This window comes from Gopherus evgoodei, chromosome 14, assembly GCF_007399415.2.
Source record: "Gopherus evgoodei ecotype Sinaloan lineage chromosome 14, rGopEvg1_v1.p, whole genome shotgun sequence".
In the NCBI taxonomy this organism is placed as follows: domain Eukaryota; kingdom Metazoa; phylum Chordata; order Testudines; family Testudinidae; genus Gopherus; species Gopherus evgoodei.
The window spans coordinates 21,739,450-21,755,735 of NC_044335.1; the positions used below are offsets into that span (position 1 = coordinate 21,739,450).

The 16,286-nt window shown below is 51.0% G+C and overlaps 1 protein-coding gene across 4 annotated transcripts in view; it reads right to left on the bottom strand.

Annotated features, from left to right (window-relative positions):
- Positions 1-16,286, bottom strand: part of PLCG1 (phospholipase C gamma 1) — a 104,394-nt gene that overhangs the window by 13,219 nt on the left and 74,889 nt on the right. For 2 of the 4 annotated variants that reach the window (XM_030533418.1, XM_030533416.1), the window contains exons 12-25: positions 15,439-15,559; positions 12,957-13,125; positions 11,650-11,772; positions 10,628-10,729; positions 9,417-9,604; positions 8,098-8,298; positions 7,469-7,588; positions 5,954-6,134; positions 5,420-5,497; positions 2,993-3,096; positions 2,152-2,248; positions 1,858-1,927; positions 1,180-1,337; positions 469-565 (exon numbers count right to left, since the gene is read on the bottom strand). In XM_030533418.1, coding sequence (XP_030389278.1) covers positions 469-565; positions 1,180-1,337; positions 1,858-1,927; positions 2,152-2,248; positions 2,993-3,096; positions 5,420-5,497; positions 5,954-6,134; positions 7,469-7,588; positions 8,098-8,298; positions 9,417-9,604; positions 10,628-10,729; positions 11,650-11,772; positions 12,957-13,125; positions 15,439-15,559 — 1,809 coding nt within the window. Of the gene's footprint in view, positions 1-468; positions 566-1,179; positions 1,338-1,857; positions 1,931-2,151; positions 2,249-2,992; positions 3,097-5,419; positions 5,498-5,953; positions 6,135-7,468; positions 7,589-8,097; positions 8,299-9,416; positions 9,605-10,627; positions 10,730-11,649; positions 11,773-12,956; positions 13,126-15,438; positions 15,560-16,286 lie in introns of all 4 variants that reach the window. The other 2 variants (XM_030533417.1, XM_030533415.1) reach the window with 1 other exon arrangement.

The window sequence follows — 16,286 nt, forward strand, 5'->3', positions numbered from 1 at the left end:
GGCTTGCTATGTGAAAGAAGTCGTCAGTAAAATAGTTTGAGACCCACTGCCCCAGGGCATGTGGCTGCAGGGTGTCAGGGCAGACGGCTGAGATTGCCAGAGCCACAGTTAATTCTGAGGGGAGCTCTGTGTCTCAATATCCCCCGGGCGGCTTTGACAGCCTGGCGTGAATCCCCAGATCTGAACACACTGTTCCAGGCCAGATCCTGTTGGCAGGTGGCTGAAATCTCTCGAGAACGGCTGGCTGTGGGAGATTTCCACCACCTGGGGCTTGGAATCTTAGGAGCTTGACCTCAATTTATTTCCAATCTGGCCTTAAACCTCAAACCGCTGGTTAAATCGAATGGGGTCTGCACCCAGCATCTCAGCCCACCTCTGACAGACAGTCAGGCCAGGTTGTGCTGGGGGCATTATAATGCACCTGCAGCCTGTCTGCTGCGTACCGGCACACAGGGGACCTGCACTTACTCTCTTCATCGAAGGGGACGGGCCGGCAGTAGATGACAAGTTCTGATAGCTCCAAGGCGATCTTCTTCCTCCTCTCCATCATCTTCCCTTCAGAGAGCTGCCAGGAGGCAGACACAAAGTCACAAGGCTCCTATGCTAGCAGCAGCACTTGCCCAGTGGTGACCTTGGCTGCAGAGTGATCACTAGTCACTGGATCACTAGTCACTGTGACCGGAGGCTGCTGGGCTCTGCACTAGGAAACATCATGGTCCCTGAAAGCCTTTGGGGGCAGGGGGGGCTTCAAAAGCCCCTGACGTGACTTAGGAGCACAAGTCCTAGTGACAGTCAGTGGGGCCTGTGCCCTCCAATCACTATGAAAATTCATGACTACCAGCTGCCTGCATCCTACCTCCACCCCACACTGTAGGGCGCTCCCTGGCCTTCCTCCACCCACCAGAGAACTAGCCATCTACAGAGTGGAGGGGGGAGGTTACAGGTGCCCCTCCCTCCAAGCCCCTCTCTCTCCGAGTGAGGAGGACTTTGGTTTATTCAGCTGCTTGTTCCAGACTCTACCAGGACCTATCCCTCTTCCCAAGGGCTGGGAGCAGAACTCCCTTTACAAGGCTCGATGGGGACAGGCGTCTGGGCTTGAGCAGCCAGCTCTGGGAGGGCCTGGCGTCCATCCCCAAGGATGCTCGGGGCCTGTAGGGCGAGCTGGCTAACCAGACTCACTCTGGCGTCGGCAGTCTGGGCTGCCTCCCGGATCTTCTTCACCCAGTCCAGCAGGTCCTCATGGGTGTCAGCCGCCACGTCCATGGATGGGCGCGACATGGAGGCCTTGCTGATGGAGAAGACAAAGGTGCGGTTGTTCTTCCCCTCGGGGCGGATGGCTGTGACAGGAGAGGGAGGGAAGGGAAAGGTCACAACCGCTCACGCAGCCGAATCCTCCGCGCTCTGGACTGCCATTAGTGAGGGGAGGGGAAGGAACGGAACAAGTGCCGGGTGGATTTCTTACGGCCAGGCCCTGAGCTGCACCCAATTCGCTGGCCTCCAGGTTTATGATGACCAGAGACGAGGCAGGGCGGGAATGGAAATGGGCCAGAGATCTAGAAGAGGCTTGGGCTCGATTCCTGGCCTCACTGCCCAGAGCTGGGGGAGCAGGATCATGGCGTCCCTGAGTCCATCGCTGAGCACTGTTCCTGGCCTCAAAGTGGGAGATTTCCCAAGCCCCCAGAGAAGCCATGTACCCCAGGTGCCCAGGGGATGCAGGACGGGAGGGAAGGGGAGGCATTGGGCTCCAGACACTGGAGCGGCTGTGGGCAGAGAGGGAAACCAGGCCCCTTCATGCTAGGGAGTTCCCTGCAAGACCCGCGCATGGGTGCGAATGAGAACCCCCACCCCAGTGCTTACCTATCTGGCAGGATGGCACATCCAGGGTGCCTCCAAGCAGGACTCCCAGGGGACTGTTCTCGTCTAGCTGCTGCTGGGAACGGATCACAGGTCTGCATGTTAGAACTGACTAGTGCAGTGGCGAGCCCACCCTGCTCCCCAGAGCCACGCTAGCACCCCAACCCTGAGCATGGGGCACGTGTTCCAGCAGCTGGAGGAAGCATTCCCCTCTGGCTCAGACACAGCCACTTTCTCGCAGGCACACCCCCACCCCCACCCCCACATCCCTTCCCAGGCACTCGGAAACACGCTCACCTCCCTGTCGGGCTCCTGGCCACCGAGGCTGGCTAGTTCCTCCACGTAGTTGGAAGGAAACCACAGCTGTTTTTTGCCCCCATAATCTCCTCTCCACCTGGGAGAGACAAAGGTGCAGCCACTGTCAGAACAGTCCCCAGTGGCCCCAGGGAGCCGCCCCGAGCTCCTGGGACTTCAGAAGGACACAACCCTAAGGAGGCTCCACATCGGGAAGGGCCCAGCTCCTGGAGCCACGGTGTGGCCACAGCAGAGTCAGAAGAACCTGTCCCCTCTCACCACACTCCTGTGTGAGCCCTGCTGGCATCAGGCACAGAGGGACGCCCTCAGCCCTCCAAAAGGGTCCCGGCCCCACTGGCTGCGTAACGGCTCCCACGGACTCTATTTTGAATAGCTTATTACAAGCTGATGGGCAGCGGTGGAGTTTACCCCTCTGACAGGTGGCCATTTCACAACGAGGCACTTGTCCAGGCTCATGGGTCCATCCCTCCCAACCCCCTTCCACCACCACATTTATTGTGGCCCTGCAGCTCAATTTCACTCATTACTTCTCCAGCTCCACATGCCCCCTCCAAAATAGGAAGGGTTTGAGTGCTGATGCCAGATGGACAGTCCTCGAAACCAGCGTCCTTTGCTCATCTACAGAACAAGAACAGGGCGGCAGCAAGGCCCCCTCCTCCCCAGTGGTCTCTGTGACGTTGGCAGACCCCTGGCTTCTCCTCTGAGGCTGCTGGCTTTTGGGACCCGTCTTCTAGGATGGGTGCAAGGTCACCATGCTCATCCTCTGGCATCCACCATCCATGGAGGGCAGACACCGGAAATGGGTGGGGTGGGGGTCGCTCACCAGCCTCCTTCCTGCTTCTCCACATTCTGGATGATGGCGTTCTTCATGAAGGTTAGCTCGTCTTCCCGCTGCGCCTTGTAGTCGAACAGTGCCTTGACGGCGCACTGCAAAAACAACAGAGGGCCACCAGGCATGAGGGTGGGCAGCTGACACCAAGGCCAGCATGAGGCCTCCTTCCTTCAAGAGCTCCTCTTTCACTAGCCATAGCAGGTATGATCATAGGGTAACACAGAACCTACGCGCAACCACTCCACAGGCAGGGCTCGCTCGCCTAAGGGCACCCCCCATTTGGGATGTCCACCAAGAGCTAGATCTAGCAACCATCGCAGAACAACGTGCAACCCACTGCTGAGTGTGTGTTACTGGTACTGAGCTGTGCCAGTCTATAGAGGCTACACATCTGTTAGGGAACCAGGGCTCCTTAGCTCAAGCTCTAGCAGCTTTTAGCTCTGGAGGACCCTGGTTTTACCTCTGATGTGCTGGCCAAGATGGCAGCCATCACAAATGCAAGAGCCATTGATTTTCCTTAGCGTGTCTCTTCCTGGTTTGGTGTTGCATTTTGTTTCTCTCTGTCATCCCTGTGCCTGGCTGCTATAAAGATGAGTAATGGAAATGTTGCTGCCCCGCCCAGCTTGATGGCACTATTGGACCAAGCAATGACAGATATGGGTCACCGCCATCGTGGTTTTGTACATGGCTTGTGTGCAATTGGGCACCCAGTCTCCCTGCACAATCAGATCAGGAGACATCACGTCCAAATGGACCTTTACACGGTCAAACGGCCAGACACGCCGTGGCCCACGACACACATAAAAATGCAGTCTGCACTAAGGCTTTGTAACGGTGCTTTGCAGACAAGACACAAATGATACAAACTCACATGCAGATTTTAGAGAGGGGAAAAAAACAAAACAGGAACTCAATGTGTGGTTTGTTTCCTTTATCTTACTGCTAGGAACCCCATGAAAAGAAATACAGGAGATTCCACTTACTAGCATCCCCACTGGGTTTCCCGCAAAAGGTTGCCATTATCCGGCAGTTGCTAATGAGCGGAAGGCAGGTGCATGAGGCAGCAGCCAGGGAAGGAAATGCTGGGAGGTACCTTTCCTGGCTGCAGCCCTGCCTGCTGGCAGGACAGCAGCAGGAAGGGGGTGGGGGCCACTGGAGGGCCGTTGGGCTGCACTGTACCTCTTCCTGAGCTCTCCAGAGGCTGGGGCTCTGCTACTCCCAGCGTTTCCTTCCCTGTGTGCGGTCCCTAGCAAGGTGCAGCCTGGAAAGCGCAGATAGATCATACAGTCCCAGCGGCTGGGCTGCAGCCCCCTTCCAGCTACTGCCCTGCCCACAGCCCTTCACCTCCTGTGCAGTCCCTGTGTGCAGGCAGGTTTCAAGGGCTGCAGACAGGGAACGCGCATCCCAGCAATTCCTTCCCTGTCTACAGCGGGGGCTTTTCTTAAAAACAAACAAATGAAGTTGCTAGGACGTGGCATGCCTGTTGCCAATATTCAAACCCCATTAATAGTGAGGTTCCCAGAAAAATGTTGCCATTAACTGGAAGTTGCTAATATGAATATCTTGATTATTATGAAGTGGAATCTACAGTACACAAAAATTCCAGAGGACAGCAAGTGGGAGATCACGCCCCTCCAGAAGTTGCCAGCAGGGGGAGTCAGAACAAATCATTTGAACCCAGGCACCCTGTTCTGATCACCAGGAGAAAAGCAGATTCTTCCTTCTGCTGGGGGCTCGACTGGTGGGGACTGAAGTGCCCTCATGGAGATCTCAGAGACAGCCCTCTTAAACACAGGGGCTGCCAAAAGCACTGCAGTCCCTGGAGCCAGCACTGCCGCCAGGGGCTATTTGATCTCATTGCACTTTTGCATGAAGGCTGCAGAATAGACAAACAGACCCTGGGGACGCACGCTGAGGGAACCATGCTCAGGTGACTTTCTCGGCAATACAGTAACAGACCTGACCTTAGAACAGCATCAAGCCCACGCACGCACACGCACTCTAGCGACGGGCTGGGACGAAGCCAGGAAACCCTCCCACCATCCCTCTGAACTCTCTATGAGAGCAACAGAGGGGCCAGGAACCAGGCACAGCAGCATGGACTCCTGTCTAGGTAGCAGGCATTCGGGGGCAGGCGAGGGGCAGTGGGACAGGTTCCTCCAAAGTGTCCTCACTCAGCCCAGCCCTCCAGCCACCAGAAACTCCTCTTTTTCCCTCAGCAAAGGTCTGGCCTGTGGCGGTGGAGACAGCTCCAGGGGCAAGCAGAATGGCAGTGGTGGGATATGGGGGACAGAACTGGGAGTGAGGGGAACCCCAAGAGCAGAGCTGGATGCTGGGGGTAGCCCGAAAGCCCCAAGGGCAGAGCTGGGCGAGTGGGCCATTAAAATCGACCTGTAAAGACAAACAGCAGGAGAATACCTTGAAGGTTGGCATGGGATTGGCCTCCACATAGAATCCCGGATGGCGTCCTTCATAAAGGGCTCCATAGTCTGGCTCCTACAAAACAAAAGCACACACGCTGTCGCTTGGAACCAAGCATTTGCTGCGGGGAGAACTAGCCGCTTTTCTTGCTGTCACCGGGGGAAAGGGCCACAGAAGCTACAGGTGCAGAAGGGCTCTGGCGCGTAGGAAACAGACCCTATCTAAACTAGTGTGCTGGTCACCTCCACTGCTGGCCAGAGGGTCTGCGGTGCTGAGCACCTAGACACCTCGCTGAAGCCAACGAGAGCTCGGGCAGCACGTCAGGCTGTGCATACCCAAGGTGTGTGTGTGTGAGGGCATCCCAGGTCCTCTTGCTAACTTGGCTGTGCAGGTGCCACACACTCGCTCAACCTCTGAATGGCCAGGGGCAAGCAAATGGCTTCGGACAAGGCCAGCAGAGCCGAGTCCTCGCTCCAGATGGGCTGACTCCCTTCCTCCCCTAACCCGTTAACAGGCCTGCCTCGTGCTCACCGCTGTGCCAATCTTCTCCAGCGTCTCCTCATTGATGGGGTACCTCAGCTTCATCTTGCGGTAAAGCGGGTTCTTCTCGTAGTAACTGATCAGATCCACCAGGCTGTCGAACTCGGAGTTGCCCAGGAGCACGGTCTGGCCCTCCTGCAGCACTCGGCAGTGCTTGATCTTCCCTTCCGCCCTGCCAGGCCGAGACGACCAGAAACGCTGCTTGGCAAACAGCCAGAGAAAGCCCCTCCCAGGCAGCCACTTGGGAGAATGAGACCCCAGCCCAGTCCTGACACCTTCCCTCCATGCCTGGGGCCACCCTGACTACCCAGCAGCACTGCTGAGCAGAGAACACTAGCACCCGGCCATCAGTATTGAGGGAAGAGGTGCCACTACCCCAGATCACAAAGGAATCATTGTGGAGCCAGATGCCCAACACCCTGAGCTAGGGAAGATCTGAGTGAAGCACTAGGATGGCGCATGCAGCACCAGCACAGGTCAGAAGAGGGCGACACACACTCAGGGATGTGTCTAAAGCTTGCAAGGAAGCCGAATCACTATGAAACCTCCTGTAGATAAAGCACAATCCCACAGATCCTGAAGGCCGCACCCGTTAATGAGACAACACAGGGACAAGAGCTGGGGAACCCCCACGACGTGGCAGGCAACTGAGGTGAACATCCCCAGAGCAGGGCAGCTTCGTGAGCCACCCGAGTCTAAACGCTGCACCAGCAGGCATGCTCTTCTTCCCTGCAAGGTCGGGAAGAAGCAGGAACGGCCATCGGGACAGAGGGGAAGGATCTGGGCCTCCCCTGCTTGGTGCTGCAGAATCCAGTGGCCCAACTGTCTGTCTGAACCAGCACAGCCATTAGGGACACAGGGGCCCTGACGGTCCTTGTCAAATACAAAGCTTCACCACAGCAATGCAGGGACACTAAGGTGCAGATCCTCAAAAGGTAGCTAGGCACCTGTCTCCCACTGAAATCAATGGGAAGTAGCGTTATTTCCAGTCTGAATTTGTCTAGCTTCAACTTCCAGATACTGGATCGTGTTAGACCTTCCTCTGCTAGACTGGAGAGCCCATCATTAAATGCTTGCTCCCCAAGTAGGTACCAAGACTATGATCAAGTCACCCCTTAACCTTCCTTGTTAAGATGAACAGATTTAGCTCCTGAAGTCCTCACTATAAGGCATGACCGGACAAACTGCTCCCTTAATGCAAACTCGCTGGCAATTTAAAGGGGTTTATAGTGCGCTAAGCACAAGCGGGCGAGGACCTCCCCTACACCTGGGTACACGCCAAGGGAGGGGCGCAAGGCAGGGGCCGTGCAGGGGAACAGCGAAGGCGCTTGAGAGCGCAAGTGGTGGAGATTCCCAAGCCAAATCCAAAGCAACACAACGCCCTAGTCGCAGCATCAGTCCTGAGTGCTGAAGGCCAGGGTATAAACAAAACCTTCCCCATGAGCCGGACGGACGGATGCCTGAGCGCACAGATGCACATACACACTTTCCAGCCCGGGAGCTTACCGGAACGAGATCGCATAGGAGTTGGGCTCGCTTCTTTTGCGAACTAGGAAGGCTCCGTCCCGCGATACCCTCATCAGCATGTGCTCGGCCTGGGCCCGGGTGAGGTTGGCGTGGTACCACCTTTGGGTAAAGACACCATGACATGAGTGAGGGCTCATGTCCCAGACACATCCAGCCGAATCCGAGAACCAATCCAGGGCAAGGTCCTCTCATGACGCAATGTAACCAAATCCACTGGTGGTGGTTTCTCTACTCACGTGGGAGCACGTCACACGGACAGGAGGCAGAGAAAGGGACAGTATCTCGAGTGATTAAGGGTCATCCCCTCAGCAGAGACAGGCCGGGGATGAGAGCAGCGCAGACATAGGTCAGATCGGGCCAGTAACCATGGCAAGGGGGAGGCATCCTACAAAGCTTTGTCCCTGCCCTCTCCCCCCAAATGCCACATGGCTCAGGCTCGAAAGGTCAGGACGGCAGGCTGCGGATACCACGCAGAGCATTGCCTCACACTCCAGCACCGGGGGGCACAGCAGGGCCAAAGTGAAGTAGAGAGGGCAGTGCACTAGGGGATCACCGGGAAGCCACGTGGTTAGGAACTCCCTCCCCTCCCACCGCCCTGCCCGCCTTACTCTTTGCTCTCGTGGGCGTTGGTCTGCGGCACAGGCTCAGTCAGCTTCATTTCAAACTCGTTGCACCTCAGAGGCACCTGCTGGTAATGGGTGATGAGGTCGTAGAGGCTGTCAAACACCAGGTTGTCGGTCAGGAAGAACTTGGGGCTGCCGGCGTCCTGCCGGGAATGGATGCGGCAATGCTGCACCTTCCCATTGCGCCTGGGTCAGAACAAGGAGAGAGAAAAAGACACTTGCCCTTGACTGCTTGCCCCAGGATCCAACCTGAGTGAGGACTCTGGGCAGGCGGAGAGAGAGCCATTCCCTAATGCAAACGGATTGGGCAAGATGCCACCAGGTGACTTGCTCAAGCTAATCACTAGCTGGTCATTTCTGTAAGGCTATGGCCCAACTAAACCGGACACCAGGAGTAAAGAAATCTAGGATGCATGGCCCCCGTCGGCCCAGGGCTTACATTAAACAGGACAAAGGTGTAATCAATGTACACTCACACCAGAGAGGTCAGCAGCACATGGGAGAGGAAATCCAAAGACATAAGCCGATGGCTAACTACCTGAGTTAGGAAGGATCATCTTCTGGGACACATTATTCATAATTGTAATTTATGTATCGCACAGGCCAGAGAGCTGTCTCATCATAATTCCTAGTACAGATCTTTTAGAAAAACATCCAGTTTGATTTAAAAATTGAAAGTGATGGAGAATGTACCACCACGCTTGGTAAATTGTTCCAGTGGCTAGTTACTCGCACTGTTAAAAACGTACGCCTCATTTCTAGTCTGAATTTGTCTTGCTTCAATCTCCAGATACTGGATCGTGTTAGACCTTCCTCTGCTAGACTGGAAAGCCCATCATTAAATGCTTGCTCCCAAGTAGGAACTTCAAGACTGTGGTCAAATCACCTCTTAACCTTCCTTGTTAAGCTAAACAGATTGAGCTCCTGGAGTCGCTCACTATAAGACATGTTTTCGAATCCTCTAATAATTCTCAGGGCTCTTCTCTGAACCCTCTCCAATTTATTAACATCCTTCTTGAATTGTGGACACCAGAATGGACACAGTATTTATTCCAGAAGGAGTCGCACCAGTGCTAAATACAGAGATGAAATAACCTCGAGTTCTACTCAGGATTCCTGTTTTGTATCCCAGGTAGAGAAACTGAGGCCCTGAAAAGTCAAGTAACTTGCATCAGGTTACACTGCACATCAGTGGCAGAGGAGGAATTGAACCCAGGAATCTTGGCACAGAAGTTAGAGGTCCTGATAAGGAGTTCATGGATTAAGGCTACTTCAGAGCTCGTGAAAGGGTTGCAAATCCTTACCAGAAAGAGAGGGTGTAGTCTCCCACGAAGGTTTCACTCTCTCGTACTAGGAAAGACCCATCAGGGGCGCCCGTCTCTATGCAGTACTCCATCAGCAGCCTCTCTGCTATGTGGCGCCCATCACGCCCGGCCCCCAGCTTGCCATGAAACCACTTCTCAGTAGAGTGAAGTTCAGTGCTGTTGCTCACCTGGCAGGGGGCAGAGATACATCTCGCACTTCACTGAGCACCAGCACTTCAGCTGAGTTCACTGTGGAAGGGGCCTGCTGTTCTCAGAGGCAGAGGGCCTCCAGCTATGGACTATGAGTGTTTGAATTCCCTTCCTATTAAAATAAAATCCTTTGGGACTCCAGTAATTTACCTCCATTACTGTTCAGCATAGAATGTTCCAGGGCCCAGACCATCCCCAGGGTAGTATAAATGTCATTAACCCCACTGAACAGATAGGGAAACAGAGGCACAGAGGTGTAAAGTAATAGCCTGATTTTCAGAGGCGCTGAGCACCTGCAGCTCCTGCTGAAATCAATGCTCAGATCAGCTTCTCACAAAATCAGGCCACGTAGCATAGACAAAGCCCTGAGGAAAAAAATCAAGGACTTTTTCTTTTTTTTTTTTTGGGAAAATTCATGGTGGCACCATGGGTAAAGTAGTCAATTTCACAGAACTTGCACAGCCCCTGAGTCGTCCCTGCACAGCTGCAATTTTTCAAACAGCGGGGAGGCGGAAGCGGGCATCTGCACACACCGATCTCTTGCTTGGTGCTGCTCAGAGCACACGACAGTGCCACGTCGGAGCAGCAGTTTTGGCATGGGAGGGCTCCATGGCTGGGTTTTAGCTAAGGCACAGTAGCCTGCACTGCTGCGGTGTGGAACCACAGGCTATGAGCTGCCCAAGCAGGAGATCGGCATGTGTGGATGCCAGTCGAGGCCATGGCTGCTCGTGCACCAAGTGGCGATAGCACTGGCAACTGTGCCTCTAGTAAAACCAACCGCTGAGTTCTCCCTTGCACAGCTACTCTGACATGACGCTACCATGTGCTACGAGCCATGCCGAGCATGAGGCCAGTGTGTGTGGCTGCCCCGCTTCCACTTCCTTGCGGTCAGAAAAGGCACGGTATTGGGCTAATTTCACAACTTCTGGGCAGTCCATGAAATGGAGGTTTTCAAGGGGTCCTGAGCATAGGCACCCCCTCTTTGAAAGCATCGCCCTCACCTCCTTTGGTTCCTCTTCATCCTCGTTTCCCTGGTGGCCGGTCGTCTCCTCAGAGTAATAGATCTTGCTGCTGGTCAGGACAAAGTAGTGCGGATTCCATTCCTGTAGGGAAAGACAGAAAGATCTGTACAGGGAATTCATCCAAACGGCACCCAGCAGACCTTATCCACCTTTGGATGGATTTTCAGCTCTGTGGTTGGTGGGGCTGGGGGGTAGCGAGGGAAGCTGATTGGTTAATTTTAAGGCTCATTTAAGATAATGATCAATGGCACTGATAAAAGGATGAAAGCCAGACAAGCTTCCAAGACACCACCAGCTCAACGACAGCTGCTAATTCAACTCAAGAGATACTCTTGAGCAGAGACTTTCAATAGCATCAAAGCCTGGGGTAGCTTGGTGATGCAAATGGATGCTCATGCGGGATCAGACTGAGAACTCTCAGCACACTTTAATGGGATACTGTCAACTGGAAATCTAGTTAAAAAACAAAAGTTCAGAGTAGATTCAAGTTCCACACTAGACCCAGAGTCACCCAGGCAATTTCTGTTGTTTCACCCTGGCACCTCCTTCCTTTTCAAAACATGCGTGAGAAAGATCCATGCAGAAAACAAGGGAAACTGACTGGAGAAAACACGGTCAAAAGCACACAGTAAACCTGAAACGACAGAAATGCTCAGATCCATAAAAATTAGACTGTTTAGTCAGGTGCCTGAATATGGATGTAGCCGCACCCAGGTCTGAAAACTCTGGACTTAATTTATAACTTACTGCAATAATGGAACCTGGTCTATTAAACAAGGCACATTTGGTGTCACATAATCAGAGGAGTGAGAAAAGCCCTGAGTAATTTACACTATCCCCCCTCCCAGGCACGATGGCTCCCTACCATGCACATGCTAATGATTTCCCCAGCAGCATTATTGTTAGTTTACAAGATCAGATTGGCTTAATGATCCCTAGAGAATGATTTCTAGGTAACCTGAAGGACGTGGATGAGGTGGCAGGCACAGAAAGAAACATACGTGATTGATGGGATCTTCCAGGTAGAGGATCCCGTTCTTTATGGAGTTGCTGATATCATTCTCCGAATATATTACAGATGTCGGCAACTCTTCATAAGCACTTCCTTCCGCCAGCTTCTTGTGCTGCAGAATAAGACACTTGGGTCAAATACCCTAAAGGAAGCAACAGCTCCAGAAGAGACCATGTTCACCTGTTTATGCCCCGATCTGAGCAACCTTAACATTCTTCAGCTCTATTGCAAGGGGTACCTCCTAGATCATAATTATGGATAAAAGATCTCTCCACGCTGCAGAGAAGGGTCAAGAAATTCAGTGATGCCAAAAACCCTACTGTGCACTTTGTACTGCGGTGGTACCTAAGAGATTCAGTCACAGATCAGTACTCCATTGTGCTGGGGGCCCCACAAACACATAGCAGAACCAGGTCTTGACTCTAAGTGCTTCCAATCTAAGTCCCTACCAGATGCACGGTGGCTCTGGGAAGAGTCCTTTAGAATTTATAAGAGATTATGTGACAGTACCATCTTGGCCAACGTGCCAGGGATTGAACCAGAGACTCTCCACACCTTAAAACATGAGCTGGCCACAGCTGGTTCTAAAGCTTTGTAGATTCCTCTGTGGCTTAGCACTGCAGGAGATCCGTAACACACACTCTCCAGTGGGTTAGAATTAAACCAATGTGGTTCTAAAGAAATGACTCCAAAAAGCTATCGAAGGAGATTCTGTCTGGGGGTTGCTTGAATTTCAGAGCACAGGATATTTAAAAACAACAGTCTCTATACATTTCCCAGGTGGCCTCCAGGGGGCAATAAGACAGAGGAGTTAGAGGCTCTCCCCAATTCTGTTTAGTTTTCAGCTCCATGCCCCCTCCCCACCTTAGAGCATCCTGCATTTCCAGCAGAGTAGAAAGCTTTCTCTGCCAGTGCAAGGTGCCATGGTAACCAGATTATGATGGAGTAGACAGTGAAGCTTATCAAGGAGACCCACAGTACAAATACCAGATCATTGGCGACAAGCGGGGGGGAGGGGGGGGGGGGACTAAAGATGGATCCTGAATCCAAATCACCTTGAACTTTGGGGAAATTAGTATCAGGATCCAGATCGGATCTTCTCTAGTGCCTCTAGGAAAAACCAACCTAATTCAACCTTCTTGGGAAATGGGCCCAAATAAAATCAACAGGCACTGTCCCTTTAAGGTTCAAATCACTCATGAGCCCTTCCAGTGCCTAGGTGAGCATTCCTTTGATCCCAGTTCCATTCCCTACTTTCCTTTGCATTAGAGACACCAGCCACAAGGGAAATTTTACCTTAATGAGAATCTTCTTCTTCAGCTGGTTCGGGGAGGGGAGCCCGTCAGCGGATATATCCACCGGCTTGGTCAAAAGCATGTCCCCAAAAACCTTCTTAAAATTCTGAGCCATGTTCCTCTGCTGGGCAATACTGCAATGATCTTCAATGGACAGGATGACAGGATAGCTGGTAGGTGAAGAAGCAGGAGGGAATAAAGGGGTTAAATAACAGAGTGGTGACTGGGGGAGGGTCAGCATTTCTGTAACTGCATGCATTAACTACTAGCACCAACTTGCAGGAATTTACCAGTTACCAACTAGACAACTCTACAAGTTACTCTCCACAGAGTCTGGTTTCAGCTTCCTTTGCATTCCTTGGACATTCTAGATTTCACTCTCATCCCCACCAAGATGAACACAAGCTTCTGCCTCAGGGCTCAGCAGAGTCCATCTGTACATTCCAATTCAGGACTGGGCTGAGAGGGGGAACAGAGACACCTATCAAAAAACTGCAGGGTGCTTCCCAGTTTAATTTAACCTAACAAAAATTTGCCTCCTCACCAACACAGAGAAGGACAATGACTTCCAAGTAGGAACCAAATGGACTACGAATACAGCATATGTGTTTATAATACACAACACAAAACAGGCACTTTGGTGCCTCCTGCTGATCAGAGCCTTCTTGTGGAGAAACAATCCCATCTGTGCCATTGATAGGACAGAAGCCCACTGTTGTCCCCTTGTTGCTGTACCAGTTTAGCAAGAAGAACTTCAGTATCTGATCATCGGTGTACCATCCATGTGTGCATGAGGGTCACATAAAAACCATCAAGGACCAAAGTTGTACATGAGTACAAAGAGGAAAATAAGCCCTTGGCTGCAATATCAAAGGACACTAACTGAGGCTATAAGCATCACTTGCCCTGGAAAATCCCAGGCTACCAGAGAAATTACATTTAGCCTTGGCACAGTTAGACACATTCATCAGCAGGGATCCTAGTTTTCAGTGATAAAAAAAAAAAAATTCTCCAATAAAAAACCATAAAACCCTGCATTTTTCTACGATTAAAATATAACACTAAACTTTAGTTTCCTTAGCCACAATATACATATGTTGAACACAACATTTTATTGATATGTTTACAATTTTCAAGCAAGTCCGAAGCCTACCAGTGCCATCAATCATTATAATAAAATACAATTAATAGAATGATCCAGACACAGTGCATAGTTTCTTTACTGTTATCGGTGGCACTGCTCTTTCAGCATCTTGTTTTCGCTTTTTTTTCATTCAGTTCATGTTTAGTGCTTTCCAGGTGTTCTACAACTGTCTGCCTTCTAATGTGATCGACAGCCTTGCTGCACACAGTGCAGACCAGCACATCACCATCAACAGGAAAGTTGTGCTTGCCAAACTCAGTGACATGGTCTTTAGGGGGTATTTTTAAAGTTTTCGGGCTTCTTTTCTTAACCTTAATTACTCACGTCTGGAGGCAAAGTGAAATTTGAGATGCACTAAAACATGAATCCTTATGCGCCATTGAGTAGCCTCTCTATGCCGGAAGCAGTTTATTGGAGTACGTTTAGTTATGTAAATTTAAAGCACATTGAAAAATTAACCACAACAGGGGAGGTCGTGCGCAATGAATAATTGACACTGGAACTCTCAGTAACATTTAGTTAATAGTTAATATATGTTTTTACTTTTTCACAAAATGTAAACACTGAAGAGTCTCTGTAAAAAAGCAAATTCTGTGCTTTTCCATGGCAAATAGATTTCTATTTGTTTATCAGCAAGGACACAGATCAGATTTATCAAGTAGAGTCACCAAGTTCAAACCTAGAGAGAAGTTAGGCCCTAAATTTTCAGAAGTGTTACTAATTCTGGATGCCCAGTTAACACTCCCCTGCCCCTCCACTACCAGATTTGGAGTTTGCCAAGCACTTACAAATCCTATGGACTTCAGCCAGAGCTGGGGGCTCACAGCTCCTCTGAGTATCTGGACCAAAAGTGTCTCCAGTTGGGCACCCAAAATTAACGGACATTTGGAAATTCAGGCATAAATACCATGCTCAGCATCACAAAGTGAGCCCATGGGAGAGCAAGGGACAGAATTCCCAAGATCTTGACCAAATGAGGACATTCTTTACTGGTGAAATCACCCCCATGCAGAGGGGGCAACAGTGCTTAATTCATGCCACGGCTTGGCAGTTCATAGCCCCGGCACCTTTGGGCCTGGCAGTTCATAGCCCCAGCACCTCTGGGCTGGGCACATCAGTTATGAAAGTTAAAAAATTGTTTGCGCCCCTGCACCTAACAAATTAAACACTGAGGGTGGGGGAGGGGGGCAAGCAAAAGGCCTGCATGGGCCACTTCACACCCACTTAAACCCTGCATGGAGGCTTCGGGTGTGTCCTTTGCACAAACATGAGTTTCACTCTACCTGAATGAGAATCAGATCCATGAGGATTCTGCCTTTCGTACACCTGTTCTACTTACTCAGAGGTCATGAAGGCATGTTCCTTGATGGTCATCAAGACGTCAGAGAATTTGATTTTGGTGGTTAAGGTGTGTCCATGGTAAATCACAGGCATCCCATCGGGGCCGTCCCAGCAATCCACTAAAACAGAACCCAGTGGGAAACTTAAACAAACCCAGTGATGCAAACACGATGTCAGCGCAAAATGGGTCAAACCAAGCTAGCTCTGCAGGGGAATTCATCTTGGATGGGAAAAGGAGAGAGGTGAAAATCAAGGATCTTTCTGAGAAAACAATGACTTAAACAAGTACAAGATGGTTCAACAAACAAAATCTCCTTAACTCTTTCAGCATGAGGGCACATGCAACCATAGCATTACGCTGGGCATTGGAAGAGAGTGTCAAAATGCAGCATCACAGGACAGTAACAGTGCTAACAGCACTTCAGTGGCACCTTCTATCTACTTCCATGGACTGAATCTCATAACAACCAAGAAAGCGAATCTCTTCATCTTACAGATGGAGAAACTGAGGCATGGAACCATGATGTGACTTTCTCCCGCTCACACAGCCAGTCAGTATCAGAGGGAGATTAGACTTCATCACCTGACAGAGCTGGCTGAAATTTTTCGACTGAAGATCTTTAAAAAATGGTTTGGTTGAAATCAAAATATATTCCAGAAAAACAGTGTAATTTTCACTAAATGTTAGATTTCCTGACAAACAGGATCCTCACTGAAAACGGTTTCATTCAGAAAAAAATATTCAATTAAAAAAATGCAGAATTTTCTGTGAAAAATTCCAAAAGAAATAGCTTAATTAACATTGGTTGTGGAAATACAACTGGATTTTTTTAAACGAACTCGGCC